Source organism: Ictidomys tridecemlineatus, chromosome 5 (genome assembly GCF_052094955.1).
Source record: "Ictidomys tridecemlineatus isolate mIctTri1 chromosome 5, mIctTri1.hap1, whole genome shotgun sequence".
NCBI classification, from domain to species: Eukaryota; Metazoa; Chordata; class Mammalia; order Rodentia; family Sciuridae; genus Ictidomys; species Ictidomys tridecemlineatus.
This window is the reverse complement of record NC_135481.1, coordinates 59,366,234-59,382,557: the sequence shown is the minus strand read 5'-3', so window position 1 is coordinate 59,382,557 and position 16,324 is coordinate 59,366,234. Positions and strand designations below refer to the sequence as shown.

At 37.2% G+C, this 16,324-nt stretch overlaps 2 protein-coding genes across 2 annotated transcripts in view; one reads left to right on the top strand and one right to left on the bottom strand.

Annotated features, from left to right (window-relative positions):
* The window catches only part of LOC101958852 (uncharacterized), a 53,727-nt gene extending 39,323 nt beyond the window's left edge, over positions 1-14,404 (top strand). Inside the window, exons 8-10 of the mRNA XM_078050059.1 lie at positions 9,671-9,880; positions 10,868-11,083; positions 14,134-14,404. Of these exons, the coding sequence (XP_077906185.1) occupies positions 9,671-9,880; positions 10,868-11,083; positions 14,134-14,295 (588 nt within the window). The 3' untranslated portion in view covers positions 14,296-14,404. The remainder of the gene's footprint in view (positions 1-9,670; positions 9,881-10,867; positions 11,084-14,133) is intronic.
* Mthfd1 (methylenetetrahydrofolate dehydrogenase, cyclohydrolase and formyltetrahydrofolate synthetase 1) overlaps positions 1-16,324 on the bottom strand; it is a 142,892-nt gene that overhangs the window by 107,377 nt on the left and 19,191 nt on the right. The gene's annotated exons all lie outside the window — the stretch shown is intronic.

Sequence of the window (16,324 nt, the reverse complement as noted above, 5' to 3'; positions counted from 1 at the left end):
TATAGTATGCTGATTTTAAGTCCTTTGGGTATAGACCAAGGAAGGAGTGGGATGACTGGGTCAAATGGTGGTTTCATTATAGGTTTTATTTTTTTTAATATTTATTTTTTACTTTTACTTATACAATATCTTTATTTTTTATATTTATGTGTTGCTGAGGATCGAACCCAGTGCTTCACACACGCTAGGCGAGCGCTCTGCCACTGAGCCACAACTCCAACCCTCATTCTAGGTTTTCTAAGGAATCTCCATACTGCTTTCCAGAGTGGTTACACCAATTTGCAGTACCACCAGCAATGTATGAGTGTGCCTTTCCCCTACACATCCTCACCAACATTTATTGTTGAGTGTATTCTTGATAATTGCCATTCTGACTGGAATGAGATGAAGTCTTACAGTAGTTTTGATATACATTTCTCTAATTGCTAGAGATGTTGAACATTTTTCATATATTTGTTGATTGTTTTTATATCTTCTGAGAAGTGTGTGCTCAGTTCCTTAATCCACTTATTGATTGGGTTGGTTTGGGGTGTTAAGTTTTTGGAGTTTTTCATATATCTGCAGATTAGTGCTCTATCTGATGTGCATGTAATAGAGATGTTCTCCCACTCTGTGGGCTCTCTCTTCACGTTATTGATAGTTTCCTTTACTGAGAAGAAGCTTTTTAGTTTGAATCCATCTCATTTGTTGTTCTTTGAAACATGTTGTGTGGAACTAATTCTTCATCTGCCATTAAGTGAAATGTAGGGCAAGGCTGTGTGTGTTTTTTTGTTTTTTTTTTTTTTTTTTAGTCCATACATTTTTGATAACAGGATTTCTCCTGGGGATATTTAAACAGACTATAAAAAGTACATAGAAAATTTTACTATTTAGTATGCTTAACTCCTCTTTTGACCAAAATACAGTACAAGAATTCCAGACTTCCCTGGAGACAAGACAGAACAAGGGCTGTGTTTATTTTTTATCTTTTGATTGTTGCTTCTGGTAGTACCTTCATTTCCCTAAATAATTTTATACTACTACATCTTGAATTTTCTATTTCAGACATTATCTGTTGATTTCATATTAAAGTTTTATCTCTCTTATACCACTTTCCCATCTAGCTATTTCCCAAATATAGTTGATATACTGATAGTTGGGGAGAGATCCATAATCAATATTTACTTCACTATGACAACTAAATATTTACAAAAGTTACAAAGTACTATGTTCTTGTTTCATGTCCTTTCTTGCATTGCACTTTTCCTTAGAGTGAATATACCTTCCTTGTGTTTTCATATGTGTCATTTTCAACATTCATTTGTTTGTCCCTTAAATATTATAACAAATTATCTACTAGTCTATAAAAATATGACATTTTTTCCCCTCTCAAAATTTTCATTTTCTTCCTTAAGACTGGGGATCTTGATTTTTACCCTATGGGTCTGGACCCAGGTGTGATCCAGTGACTTTTCTTCTCTAATCTCTGAATCTCATATCTTCTTCTTCTTCTTCTTCTTCTTCTTTTTTTGTTAACTTTCTCATTTTGCTTGGATACATCCTCCAATAACTTCCTAAGAAATGATACCGTGGGAAAGATACTTTTTCTTTGAGTACTTGCATAAATAAAAAGGTCTTTTAAAAAAAATCTTCACATTTGATTGATAATTGAGTTCACACAGAGATTAGAAAACATTAATTCTTCTAATTATCTTTGGGGCTCCAGTGTTGTTATTGAGAAAAATGTGCCATTCTTATTTTTGTTATCCAGTGTTATCTATTTTGTTTCTTTGAATGTTTTAATACATTTGCTACATTTGTCAAGATATTTTAAATAACTATTTTTTTCTCATAATAAAATTAATTCATGTGCATTATAAAGATTTATAAAGCACAGAATAGGAAAAGAATAAGACCAAAATCACCAGTAATTCCACCATTTGGAAATAACTGGTGTTATCATATATCATATTATAATGTTTTCTTTTGATTACTTTCCATACATATTATTTTTGTCTGGTTTGTTTGTTTGGTACTGGGAAGTGAATCCAGGGGTATTTTGCCACTGAGCCACATCCCCAGCCATTTTTATTTTTTATTTAGAGACAGTGTCTCACTAAGTTACTCAGGGCCTCACTAAGTTGCTAAGGTTGGCTTTGAACTTGCAATCTCCTGTTTCAATCTTCTGAGTCACTGGACTCACAGGAGTGTGTCACCATGCCTGGCTCTTCATGCATTTTTTAAAAAAAACATTTTCTTAGTTTTAGATGGACACAATACCTTTATTTATTTTTATGTGGTACTGAGGATCAAACCCAGTGCCCCACACATGAGAGGTAAGCGCTCTATTACTGAGCTACAGCCCCAGCTCCTCAGTGCATATATTTTTTTTAAAATATTTATTTCTTTTAGTTGTACACAATACATTTGTTTTTATTTATTTATTTTTATGTGGTGCTGAGGATTGAACCCAGGACCTTGCACATGCTAGGCGAGTGCTTTACCGCTGAGCCACAACTCCAGCCCCCTCAGTGCATATTTTTAACAACTGAGATAAGCATAGTTTTTCTTAATCCTGTTTCTTTCATTTAACTCTATATTATTATTTTCTTTTAATAAATATTTTTTTTTATTGTTGGTCGTTCAAAACATTACACAGTTCTTAATATATCATATTTCACAATTTGATTCAAGCGGGTTATGAACTCCCAACTTTACCCCGTATACAGATTGCTGTATCACATCAGTTACCCTTCCATTGATTGACATATTGCCTTTCTAGTGTCTGATGTATTCTGCTGTCAGTCCTATTCTCTACTATCCCCCCTCCCCTCCCCTCCCCTCCCCTTTTCTCTCTCTACCCCTTCTACTGTAAATCATTTCTTCCATTTGTATTATCTTGTCTTACCCCTCCTTTCCTCTTATATATCATTTTGTATAACCCTGAGGATCGCCTTCCATTTCCATGCGATTTCCCTTCTCACTCCCTTACCCTCCCACCTCTCATCCCTGTTTAATGTAAATCTTCTTCTCAAGCTCTTCGTCTCTACCCTGTCCTTGTTTACTCCCCTTATATCAAAGGGGTCATTTGGTATTTGTTTTTTAACGATTGACTAGCTTCACTTAGCATAATCTGCTCTAATGCCATCCATTTCCCTCCAAATTCTATGATTTTGTCATTTTTTAATGCAGAGTAATACTCCATTGTGTATAAATGCCACATTTTTTTTATCCATTCATCTATTGAAGGGCATCTAGGCTGATTCCACCATCTTGCTATCGTGAATTGTGCTGCTATGAACATCAATGTAGCAGGGTCCCTGTAGCATGCTCTTATTAGGTCTTTAGGGAATAGACCGAGAAGGGGAATAGCTGGGTCAAATGGTGGTTCCATTCCCAGCTTTCCAAGAAATCTCCATACTGCTTTCCAAATTGGCTGCACCAATTTGCAGTCCCACCAGCAATAAACAAGAGTGCCCTTTTCCCCGAATCCTCTCCAGCACTTATTGTTGTTTGACTTCCTAATGGCTGCCAATCTTACTGGAGTGAGATGGTATCTTAGGGTAGTTTTGATTTGCATTTCTCTGACTGCTAGCGATGGTGAGCATTTTTTCATGAACTTATTGATTGATTGTATGTCCTCCTCTGAGAAGTGTCTGTTCAGGTCCTTGGCCCATTTATTGATTGGGTTATTTGTTATCTTATTGTCTAATTTTTTGAGTTCTTTGTATATTCTGGTTATTAGGGCTCTATCTGAAGTGTGTGGATTAAAGATTTGTTCCCAGGATGTAGGCTCCCTGTTTATCTCTCTTATTGTTTCTTTTGCTGAGAAAAAACTTTTTAGTTTGAGTAAGTCCTATTTGTTGATTCTAGTTGTTAACTCTTACGCTATGGGTGTCCTATTGAGGAATTTGGGGCCCAATCCCACAGTATGTAGATCATAACCAACTTTTACTTCTATCAGATGCCGTGTCTCTGATTTAATATCAAGCTCCTTGATCCATTCTGAGTTAACTTTTGTGCATGGCGAGAGATAGGGATTCAGATTCATTTTGATGCAAATGGATTTCCAGTTTTCCCAGCACCATTTGTTGAAGATGCTATCCTTCCTCCATTGCATGCTTTTAACCCCTTTATCAAATATAAGATAGTTGTAGTTTTGTGGATTGGTTACTGTGTCCTCTATTCTGTACCATTGGTCCACCCGCCTGTTTTGGTACCAGTACCATGCTGTTTTTGTTACTATTGCTCTGTAGTATAGTTTGAAGTCTGGTATCGCTATACCGCCTGATTCACACTTCCTGCTTAGTATTGTTTTTGCTATTCTGGGTCTTTTATTATTCCATATGAATTTCATGATTCTTTTATCTATTTCTACAAGAAATGCTGTTGGGATTTTGATTGGTATTGCATTGAACTTATAGAGAACTTTTGGTAATATCGCCATTTTGATGATGTTAGTTCTGCCTATCCATGAGCAGGGTATATTTTTCCATCTTCTAAGGTCTTCTTCTATATCTTTCTTTAGGGTTCTGTAATTTTCATTATATAAATCTTTCACCTCTTTTGTTAGGTTGATTCCCAAGTATTTTATTTTTTGGGGGGATATTGTGAATGGAGTAGTTGTCCTCATTTCCGTTTCAGAGGATTTGTCGCTGATATACAGGAATGCCTTTGATTTATGCGTGTTGATCTTATATCCTGCCACTTTGCTGAATTCATTTATTAGCTCTAATAGCTTCTTTGTAGACCCTTTTGGGTCTGCTAGGTATAGGATCATATCATCTGCAAATAGTGATAATTTAAGTTCTTCTTTTCCTATTTTTATGCCTTTAATTTCTTTCGTCTGTCTAATTGCTCTGGCCAGTGTTTCGAGGACTATGTTGAACAGAAGTGGTGAGAGAGGGCATCCCTGTCTTGTACCAGATCTTAGAGGGAATGCCTTCAATTTTTCTCCATTCAGAATGATGCTGGCCTGTGGCTTATCATAGATTGCTTTTACAATGTTGAGGTATGTTCCAGTTATCCCTAATTTTTCTAGAGTTTTGAACATAAAGGGATGCTGAACTTTGTCAAATGCTTTTTCTGCATCTATCGAGATGATCATATGGTTCTTATTTTTAAGTCTATTGATGTGGTGAATAACATTTATTGATTTCCATATATTGAACCAGCCTTGCATCCCAGGGATGAATCCTACTTGATCATGGTGTATAATTTTTTTGATATGTATTTGAATCCAATTCGCTAGAATTTTATTGAGGATTTTTGCGTCCAAGGTTCATTAGAGATATTGGTCTGTAGTTTTCTTTCTTTGAAGTGTCTTTGTCTGGTTTCGGAATCAGGGTGATGTTGGCCTCGTAGAATGAATTTGGAAGTTCTCCCTCTTTTTCTATTTCCTGAAATAGCTTGAAAAGTATTGGTGTTAGTTCCTCTTTAAAGGTTTTGTAAAACTCTGCTGTATACCCATCCGGTCCTGGGCTTTTCTTAGTTGGTAATCTTTTGATGGTTTCTTCTATTTCCTCTATTGTTATTGGTCTGTTTAGGTTGTCTATATTCTCCTGACTCAATCTGGGCAGATCATAAGACTTAAGGAATTTATCTATGCCTTCACTATCTTCTATTTTATTGGAGTATAAGGATTCAAAATAATTTCTGATTATCTTCTGTATTTCTGAAGTGTCTGTTGTGATATTATTGCCTTTTTCATCCCGTATGTTAGTAATTTGAGTTCTCTCTCTTCTTCTCTTCGTTAGCATGGCTAAGGGCCCCAACTTTTAGTTTTGTCAATTTTTTCAATTGTTTCTTTTGTTTCGATTTCATTAATTTCAGCTCTGATTTTAATTATTTCTTGCCTTCTACTTCTTTTGCTGTTGTTTTGCTCTTCTTTTTCTAGGATTTTGAGATGAAGTATGAGATCATTTATTTGTTGGTTTTTTCTTTTTTTAAGGAATGAACTCCAAGCAATGAATTTTCCTCTTAGAACTGCTTTCAATGTGTCCCATAGATTCCGATATGTTGTGTCTGTGTTTTCATTTAACTCTAGGAAGTTTTTAATTTCCTCCTTGATGTCTTCTAAAACCCATTGATCATTCAGCAACCTATTATTCATTCTCCAAGTGATGCTTGATTTTTCCTTCCTTCTTTTATCATTGATTTTCAGTTTTATTCCATTATGATCAGATAAGATGCATGGTATTATCTCTACCCCTTTATATTGTCTAAGAGTTGCCCTGTGACATAATATATGGTCTATTTTTGAGAAGGTTCCATGTGCTGCTGAGAAAAAAGTGTAACTACTTGATGTTGGGTGGTATAGTCTATATATGTCAATTAAGTCTAGGTTGTTAATTGTGTTATTGAGTTCTATAGTTTCCTTATTTAACTTTTGTTTGGAGGATCTGTCCAGTGGTGAGAGAGGTGTGTTGAAGTCTCCCATGATTATTGTATGGTGGTCTATTAGACTCTTGAACTTGAGAAGAGTTTGCTTGATGAACACAGCTGCACCATTATTTGGGGCATATATATTTATGATTGTTATGTCTTGTTGGTGTATGGTTCCCTTGAGCAGTATGAAGTGTACTTCTTTATCCCTTTTGATTAACTTTGGCTTGAAATCTATTTTATTAGATATGAGTATGGACATTCCTGCTTGTTTCCGCAGTCCATATGAGTGGTATGATTTTTCCCAACCTTTCACCTTCAGTCTATGAATATCTTTTCCTATCAGATGTGTCTCCTGTAGGCAGCATATTGTTGGGTCTTGTTTTATGATCCATTCTACTAGCCTGTGTCTCTTAATTGGTGAGTTTAAGCCATTAACATTTAGGGTTATTATTGAGATATGGTTTGTTCTTCTAGCCATATTTGTTTATTGATGTTTCTAAACCTGATTTGTTATCCTCTTTGACTACTTTCCCCCCTTTACTGTCCTACCTCCCATTGTTGGTTTTCAATGTTATTGTCCATTTCCTCTTCCTGTAATGTTTTGCCAAGGATTTTTTGAAGAGATGGTTTTCTAGCTGCGAATTCTTTTAACTTTTGTTTATCGTGGAAGGTTTTAATTTCATCTTCTATCCTGAAGCTTAATTTCGCCGGATACGCGATTCTTGGTTGGAACCCATTTTCTATCAGTGTTTGAAATATGTTATTCCAGGATCTTCTAGCTTTCAGAGTCTGTGTTGAGAGATCAGCTGTTATCCTGATTGGTTTGCCTCTAAATGTAATCTGCTTTCTTTCTCTTGCAGCTTTTAAAATTCTCTCCTTATTCTGTATGTTGGACATTTTCATTATAATGTGTCTAGGTGTGGATCTCTTATGATTTTGCACATTCGGCGTCCTGTAGGCTTCTAGGATTTGGGATTCTGTCTCATTCTTCAAGTCTGGGAAGTTTTCTCGTATTATTTCACTGAATAGACTGTTTATTCCTTGGTATGGAGCTCTGTGCCTTCCTGTATCCCAATGACTCTTAAATTTGGTCTTTTGATATTGTCCCATAATTCTTGGATGTTCTGCTCATGGTTTCTCAGCAGACTTGTTGAGCTGTCTATGTTTTGTTCCAGTTGAAATACTTTGTCTTCATTGTCTGATGTTCTCTCTTCTAAGTGATCTACTCTGCTGGTAGTATTCTCAATTGAGTTTTTAAGTTGGTTTATTGTTTCCTGCATTTCTAGGATTTCTATTTGTTTGTTCTTTATTACCTCTATCTCCCTGTGAAATTGATCTTTTACTTCCTGGATTTGTTTGTCAATCTGATCTTTCATTGTCTGATTTTGCTGTCTCATGTCTTCCTTGAGACTCCAGTTCATCTGAAGCATATATATCCTGAACTTTTTATCTGACATTCCATCTGTTGCAGCTATTACCTCTTCTAAAGTTGAGTTGACCTGCATTGCTTGTGGTCCTTTCTTTCCTTGTCTTTTCATGCTGCTCACGTTTCTTTCTGCTTGGTGAAACTGTTGTGTTTATGAGATTTTCCCCCTAATTATTTATATTGCTCTTGTGTAGATGAAAAATCTCCCTTGCCGGGCGGGTAGTGGCTGTGCTCCTCCTCTAGTTGGGGTGATCTCACTACTGCGCTGGCGGGCCGCTAGGCCTGCTCTGCCGGTTGTTCGCAGGTCTGCCCACCCTGCGGGTGCGGGTGGCAGCTCTGCTCTGCCCCCCTCCAATTGTGGTGATATGACTACCACCCCCTCGGGTTGTTGGGCCTGATCAGGATGCGGGCGGCTGCTCTGCTCTGCCCCTACTCCAATTGGAGTGACGTGTCTACCATGCTGGCAGGCCTCTAGGCCTGTTCCGCTGGTGGGTCTCAGGTCTGCCTGACTCTGGCAGTAGGGGGAGTTGGGGGTCGAGAGTCCTTTGGTCCTTGCGGTCACACCCACGGAGAGATTTTGAAGTTTCCCAGTTGTTCGCCAGGTGGGCGGGGCTGTTAGCAGAGCCCGGAGGGCATGGCCATGCGGGGACCCTTTAGCTGAGTCGGGCCACCGGGAGCCACCTGAAGAGCGGGGCAGCTGTGTCTGCGTGGCTAAGATCCAGGCGGGTGGTTTGGCTGTTCGCCGAGCGAGAGCAGAGCCTCCCGGGAGAGCCGGTATGGCGGGGGCGTCTGCCGGTTTGGGCTGCCACTCTGCTCCGGGCTGCCACCGCTTTCAGAAGCTGCTGGTGGCTGCGGGATTGGACCTCTGCATGCGCGGGGGGGGGGGGGGGGGGCACCTGTAGAGCTGGGTAGCTGCGGCCGCGTGGTTAGGAACCGGGCAGGTGAGGCGGCTGCTCCCAGAGCGAGCACTAGGCCTCCCAGGGGAGCCTGGATGGCGGAGGCCGACTGCCGGTTCGGGCGGGGCGGGCCAAGTCGCTCCGGGTGTCCGCAGCTTGCAAATGCGGCTGCTGGCTGCAGGACTTGACTTCTGCACCCGCCGCGGGGCTACCTGTAGAGCCGGGTAGCTGTGGCCGCGTGGTTAGGAACCGGGTGGGTGAGGCGGCTGCTCCCAGAGCGAGAGCTAGGCCTCCCGGGGGAGCCGCTTGCCGGAGCGGCTGATGGCTGCGGGACTAGACCTCTGTGCCCGCGTGGCCGTCCAAGATCCACTTCTCTGGGACAAACTGTCACTTCCAATAAACCTACCAGTTCACGGCAGCTCTCCTCTTAAGGGAATTATGCTAGAAGTTCCTCCGTAGGTAGGCTGCTGCTGTTCCGATGGGTCTTTCTTATCCTGTTAAAGTGGAGAAGTTGGAATCGCTGCTTCCTCGCCGGCCGCCATGTTGGATTCTCTTAGTAAATATTTTTAAACAATTTCTAGGGAATGTATTATTACCATATGTAATTTTCCTGACATTTGTATTTCTTTTATTTTTCATTATGAATAGAGTAGTAAAGAATATCTCTGTACATGAATCTTTATACAAATGCTCATTATTTTCTTAGAATACATTCCTAGAAAAGAAGAATTAATCTATACTATTGCTAAGTATTTACAAATAGTCTGTTTAACTGTTACCTTTGATAGCAATAGACATCACTTTTATTGTAGCATTTTAGTCTCCCAATTATCTTAAAATGTGTATTTATGTTGAAAAGATATTTTACTTATGTAAATATTATTAAGCCTACAGTTTATTGTTCTAGAATAGATTGGTATCATGCTAGTATAGAACATTTTAAAGCCAATTATTTATTTCAATACTGTTAATTTCTGCAAAGGAAAACTTCAGAACTCCGGATTCTCAAGTAGATAAGCATAACAAGAAGTTCAAACAATTAGAGATGTTGTTGAATATTCGGCAAAATTTACAGATTATTACAACGCCAATATTGGAGGAGAAAATTCAGAAACTTCAGAAACAGCTCAGTGATTTGAAATTATCAAATAAAAATATGAAAACTCAACTGACAAAAATAAATGTCCTTAAAGTAAGTAAAGGAAATGAAGTTTTCAAAAATTCATAAAAGTTTTGGTCCATTCCTATTTAACTGCATTAGCTCTCATTGAACTTTTTAAAGAATAAATTAAAATAATTTTATATACAAACAGAATAATATGTAACATTAATATATAATATGTTATTCTATAATATGTATTACTATAGGAAAATAAAATTGGATGCCTGTGAATCCATCAATCATTTTAGAAAACAGAATGTTACCAATCCCACTGAAGCCCCCAGGTATCCTCCTCCCTATTTCTCAAAGGTAACTGGTATTCTGAATGTTATGATTTTAAATCCCTTGCTTCTTTTTGTTTTAGTTTTATTGTAGTTTCTTATTGGGTTAATGGATATTTTTTTTCTCTTCTTTGGAGCTAGATTCAGTTTTCCTATATCAAAAGTAGATTTTGAGTTAAGCCAAATACACACTAAATAATTGATCAACTGATATGCTGTTTTATCACCAATATTTTTCTTACTGTTGAACCAATTATTTTATCCATTTCTGTATTTGTTTAATGTAGGCTGTAAGACCTTTAAGGATATGGAAAATATGTTAAGCTTCTTTAAATCCATGAATTCAGTTTATATAAATGCTAAATGATTATGAATGGTAGAAATGACTCTTAATTGAAAAATTGTAGACTATTTCTCTTTTCCATATGTGGTCATCAACTTTTCATTGCTGTGACAAAATACCAGAGATAATCAACTTTTTCTAAGATTTATTTTGGCTCATGATTTCAGAGGTTTCAGTCCAGGATCACTTGGCTCTATTGTTTTTGGATCTGTGATGAGACACCCTTCAACACATGAGATTTTGGAGGAAATTTCAGATCTAAGTCATAATCATACCTCTTTTCAAAGAGAGATGGGGAAAAAAAAAACACGAGTTATCAAGCCTGTCTGTTTTTTATAGGAGATAAACTCACAGTCATCTACTCCCTTTCATCCACATTTTATCCTCTCATAGGACAAAACAATTATGAAGCTCAGACAATCTTTAACAAAAGTTGAAACAATGAAGGAGAAGGTAGTTATGAATATAGATGATTTGAAAACTACATCCGACTCTGCAGAGCAAGAAGCAAGATCAGACAAAGAGAAGGCCCGTCAGATGTTAGACACTGTCACTCCTGAAATCTCCATAGCCAAGAATGTGCTTGAAGTGTCAGGACAAGAACAAGAGGTTTTTTTTCTTATTACTATATTAAAGTTAATTTAGTTGGAATGATAAACACACCCACCTCAACTTACACTAACTAACTTAGACAAAACAGAATTTATTGACTTATGGTATAAAAAACAGGTTAAACTAATCTCTGTGAAGTCAGAGATGAACCTAGGCCCCAGGACTAGCACCCGGCACTTTTTCACTGTCTTCTTGGCATCTGTGTGACAGTTTGTCTGACTACCAGTGTTTTATTTTATTTTTTTTCCTATGACAGGAAACATGGTCAATGACAGCCATGGAGTTTCATATTTAGTTCTTGTGATGGGAGAGAAAAATTCCAGAAGGGATCTTATTGGGCCAGTTTAAATCAAGTGTTTCTCCCTGGAGAATCCCACAATGGCTTAGGAATGGGATATGTGATTGTTTTAGTTTGGAGGATAGGGTCATGTTAGAGAATGGAATCTCAGGACAATACATGAGGAAACCATGTATGTTATTGTTTGTGTCACATTCTAGAATAGAATGACACTTCTAAACTTGCTTAGATTTTCACTATACTTATAAAGCAAATTTGTTTCCTTTTTTCTTCCTTCCTTTTTTTTTTTTCTTGTTCCTTTTCTTTTCAGTGCTTGGGATCCAATCCCAGGGCTTCACTACAAGGCAAACATTTTAACAGACTTTTTAAAAGCTAACTGATCATTTTGGGCCATTCTTGAAGTATAATCACATATCCATATTAGTTGCTTAAAAAAATTGAAACTTTTCCAAATTCTTGATGATATGCTCAAAGCAGACTCAGGAGGCTGGGACAGGAGGATCACAAGTTCAAAGCCAGCCTTGGAAACTTAGCAAGGCCCTAACCAACTTACTGAGACCCTGTCTTGATTAAAAAACAAAACAAAAACACCAAAGTCATAGGATTAGTGTTTTCTCTTCTTTCTCTCTCTCTGCATCTTTGTCTCTTTCCCTCTATTTTCTGCATATTCATTTTCTTTTCTATTTTTTAGTTGTAGTTGGACACAATACCTTTATTCCATTCATTCATTTTTATGTGGTGCTGAGGATTGAACCCAGGGCCCCTCGCATGCCAGGCGAGCGCTCTACTGCTGAGCCACAATCCCAGCCTGTGCATATTCATTTTCTATGTTGTTTTTATCCCTCTTTTCAATGCCCCTTATATTTTCAGTAAAGTCTATTCCCCTTTGGTCACTTTTTTTTTTAAAATGTGCCAGGGATTGAACCCAGTGCCTCACACATGCTAGGCAAGTGCTCTACCACCGAGCCACAACCCAGGCCCTCCTTTGGTCATTTTGTAGCTCACTCCTCATTTCTGAAAAGATTTTCTGTTATTCTTGCCTGATTTCAATGATCGTATCTTCTGTATTCATTAGACATCTTAGACATGGTTTTATTCTGAATTATTAAATGTATAATTCAAAGAAAGGTGTTGTTGTTTTCTATGTCTGCAAATCCTCATTTAATTAAGATTTAATTCACTTCAGGGTTTTGTGTCAAACATGTTTCCTGTGCTTTGTGACTGTTTTTTTTTTGGGGGGGGGGCATATTTTCATCACCTAAACAGTTTTGATAATACTGCTTATTCTTAAAGCAATTATTTTTGAGGGAAAACTGAGGATTGAACCCAAGGGAGCTTTACTACTGAGCTACATCCCCAGGCCTTTTTATTTTGAGACAGGTTCTCACTAAGTTGCTGAGGCTGGCCTGAAACTTGGAATCCTCCTATCCTCAGCCTACCAAGTTGCTGGGATTATAGGTGTGTACCACTCCACCTGACTCTTCCTAAAGCAATTCTCTATGGATATTAATTTGCCATTTATCTGTTCAATTTGAAATCCTTTTAATTGTCCTGGTTTTCATGTTTCTTCTTTAGTAGCTGTAGGTTGGGTTTACTTACTAGGTTTCTTAACTCAATACCGCCCTCTTTTGTTGAGGTGGTAAATGCAGTTTTTGAAGTTCACTAGAACAAGCCTTTTATTTGGGGGGTAGGAATTTGTGTGATGTATGATTCTGCCATACTCTCCCGTTTGTATATGTCTTTTAATTTCATTGTTTACTTCTTCCTTTTCCTTTATTACCAAGCCACTAAGAAACACTTCACCCTTCTAAACTCTTCAACCTCCCCTTGCCCTCTAGAACTACCATTTCTGGTCTTTATGCTTTCAGGCCTCTTTCTTTTCCTTCCTCACTATCAGGTTTCAGATTTATTCTCTGTATTTCCCCATTTGAGAACTATCCCATTTCCTGGGGGTAAGGCTATCTGTGTTCTACAACAGTGGAAACCAGTAGCACCCTCCTCTGGAGCTGCCCCTACTAGTTTAGGATATTCATTTCCACTCAATGCAGATTGAAGGCTGTGATATTCTTTAGTTGTTTTAAGCATGGATTTATGGGTGATTTTTTTTTTTAGTTTTAGGTGGACACAATATCTTTATTTTATTTTTTATGTGGTGCTGCTGAGAATTGAACCCAGTGCCTCACACATGCTAGGCGAGCGCACTACCACTTGAGCCACATCCCTAGCCCCTTTGGGTGGTTTTTATTTGTGCTCTTTCTAGATCACTGTGGCTTTTGGAGTATGGATGGATATATATTTAAGGGACTTCTATTATCATAAAGCACACCAGAAGTCTAAAAAGTGTGGTTGTGCATACGTTGTCCCAGTTCCTTAAGAGGCTGAGGCTGGAGGATCACTTGAGCCCAAGGGTTGGAGGCCAGCCTGGGAACATAGTAAAATCCCCATCTCAAACAACAGCAGCAACAAAATTTAATTGCCTTATGGGTGAAAAACATTAAGATGTAAAAAAAAAATAGGTCTAATCTACTAAAGTGTAAACATAAGAAAAATATAAAGGAAATTTTAAAGAATTATTGGAATAAAAGGGACTAATTTTCTAGCTTAAAAATACCATTTGAATGTAGCATATATTACATTTAAAAAGAAAAGCTGAATAAGACCAAATTTCTAATATTAATTTCATTGTGCAAAATAAATTGGTGACTGAAACTAATGACATATCTTGATTTTTGTGGGTGGTTCTTTATAGCTTGGTGACTTTCGAGAAACTATTTTGAAGATGTTGGGATTTGACATGAAAACAGCAGACAAAGAAATCATCAATCAGTTAAAGCTTATTATACAAGTTTATGAAATATCTAACAAATCAAAGATTGCTTCTGATTGTGAGACTGGACAAGATAATGAATAAACAAGTTCTGCCTTTTAATTGCTGCCAAGAACTGAGCAGATATAGCTGTTTCCTACAGCATCTTGAATATGCTGTATCATGAATAAAATGCAGTGGAAAAATTTTACTTAAGTCTCTTCTCTCCTGTGATGTTTGGCACTTAACATGTCTTTGTAAATAATCTTGTTCAATACCTTTATTGTAGTCTAGTTTGGATTGCTACTTTGTAATACATATAATTATTTAATGACCTTTAATCACTAGCTGTATTTTTAGCAGAATGCAAATCAGAAACTTGTATTCTTAGTTGAAATATTTATATTCATAGTTAACAGTCTGTTTCTAGAATGAACAAGTTATTGGGTTTAAAAAAAAAACCCTTTAAGAGGGGCTGTGGCTATGGCTGTAGCTAAGTGGTATAGGGATTGCCTTGCATGTGTGAGGCACTAGGTTCGATCCTCAGCACCACTTAAAAATAAGTAAATAAAGTATTGTGTCCATCTACAACTAAAAATAAAATACCCCTTAAGAATCCAGGTAAAGTTAAATTCTGTAATTTGAATCTATCTTATACATTTTATTAACAGAGTATGAATAGCAAATATGAAATGTTGAGGGGTAGGAAGGTCTTTGACAATTCTTGTCAGGCAATAGACTACATTGTTTTTTATTTTCCTAACATTTAATAGTGTCTGTCAGTGTTTCCCTAATGGTAGGTTGATTTCTAAGTTTACGGGCTTTTTAAAAATAGTATAATTTCTAATATATTTCATTTAAAGTAGGAAATTGTTCATCTTCCAAGGTAGTCTTAGATTTACCCAATATGTCCTCTGTGGGAACAGGTCAGAATCTGAACAAGCATGTGGGATTCAATGTCTGTTGTGGTCACTGCAAAGGGTCTCCTGTTTGGCTTAGTTTTGGAGGGCTCCTTAGCATGGGAGGGATCAGGTTATATTGGACCTTACAGAAGTAGCACTTTGGAAGAAAATGATTATATAAAATACCCATTTAAGGAAAAATGAGAATCACCTTCTAAATCGTCATAGTTGTGACTCTCAAACTGTATGCCAAGGAATCTTGATATACTTCAAGAATTACAGAATTTTAAGCAGAATGTGAATCAGAAACTTGTATTCTTAGTTGAAATATTTCAAAATTTAAGGGGAAACAGTGATATTTAACATCTATCAGGAAAGTACATGAGTACTAGTTTCAAGTAGTTTATAATTTCAACATTTGATCACTTTGTTTCTTTTGATAACATCTTTGTGATAAAAACTGCCCAGAACTTTTGTAAATTTACTGCCAAGTGAGGCCCATCAGTTGGTATCCCTACCAAGGAAGCTGACATGCAAACCTGAGGAATAAGGCATTCTTTCCCTGGACTTTAGGATACATGGCTGAAACATAAAAAAACTTGCTTATCCTTCCTCTGAAGAATTTCCTTGATCCTTGATTTAATCCCAGTATATGGGGGTGAGGAGTAATATTCTTGGTCTAGCAAAAGAGAAAATGTGGGGTACACCTTGCCTGGAACAGGAACTGGCTATTCACAGAAGAGGGATTGTAAAAAGTGTTAACTGTGTTAATTCTGAGCAAGTTAGGGAGAGTTACCCTTCAAATATCTGGGACAATTTTTTCTAGAAATGCTTTCAATCCAAATCACTGCACATTGTTCTTCAAGGACAGATGTAGATATAAGTGTTTAGATAACTGGTTCTCAAGATGCATCAGAATCACCTAATAAACTTTCTTTTTTTCTAGTCCTATTAGAGGTTCCAGCTCAGTTATTTTTCTCAAAGCTTCCTAAGTATAAAAATTGATAAAATTACTTGGGAAAACTGTTAATTAATTTCCTGGGTCACCATAACAAATAAAGCTTGTTGGCTGAAATAAAAATAGGTAAATATATAAGTAAAAAATTAAGATAATAAATACAAATTTTTTATCTTATAGTTTTGGATGTCTCACTGGGCTTAAAAATCAAGTTGTTGGTAGAGCTGTGTCCCTCAGGGAAGAGGAAAATCTTTTTCTTTGCCTTTTCCAACTT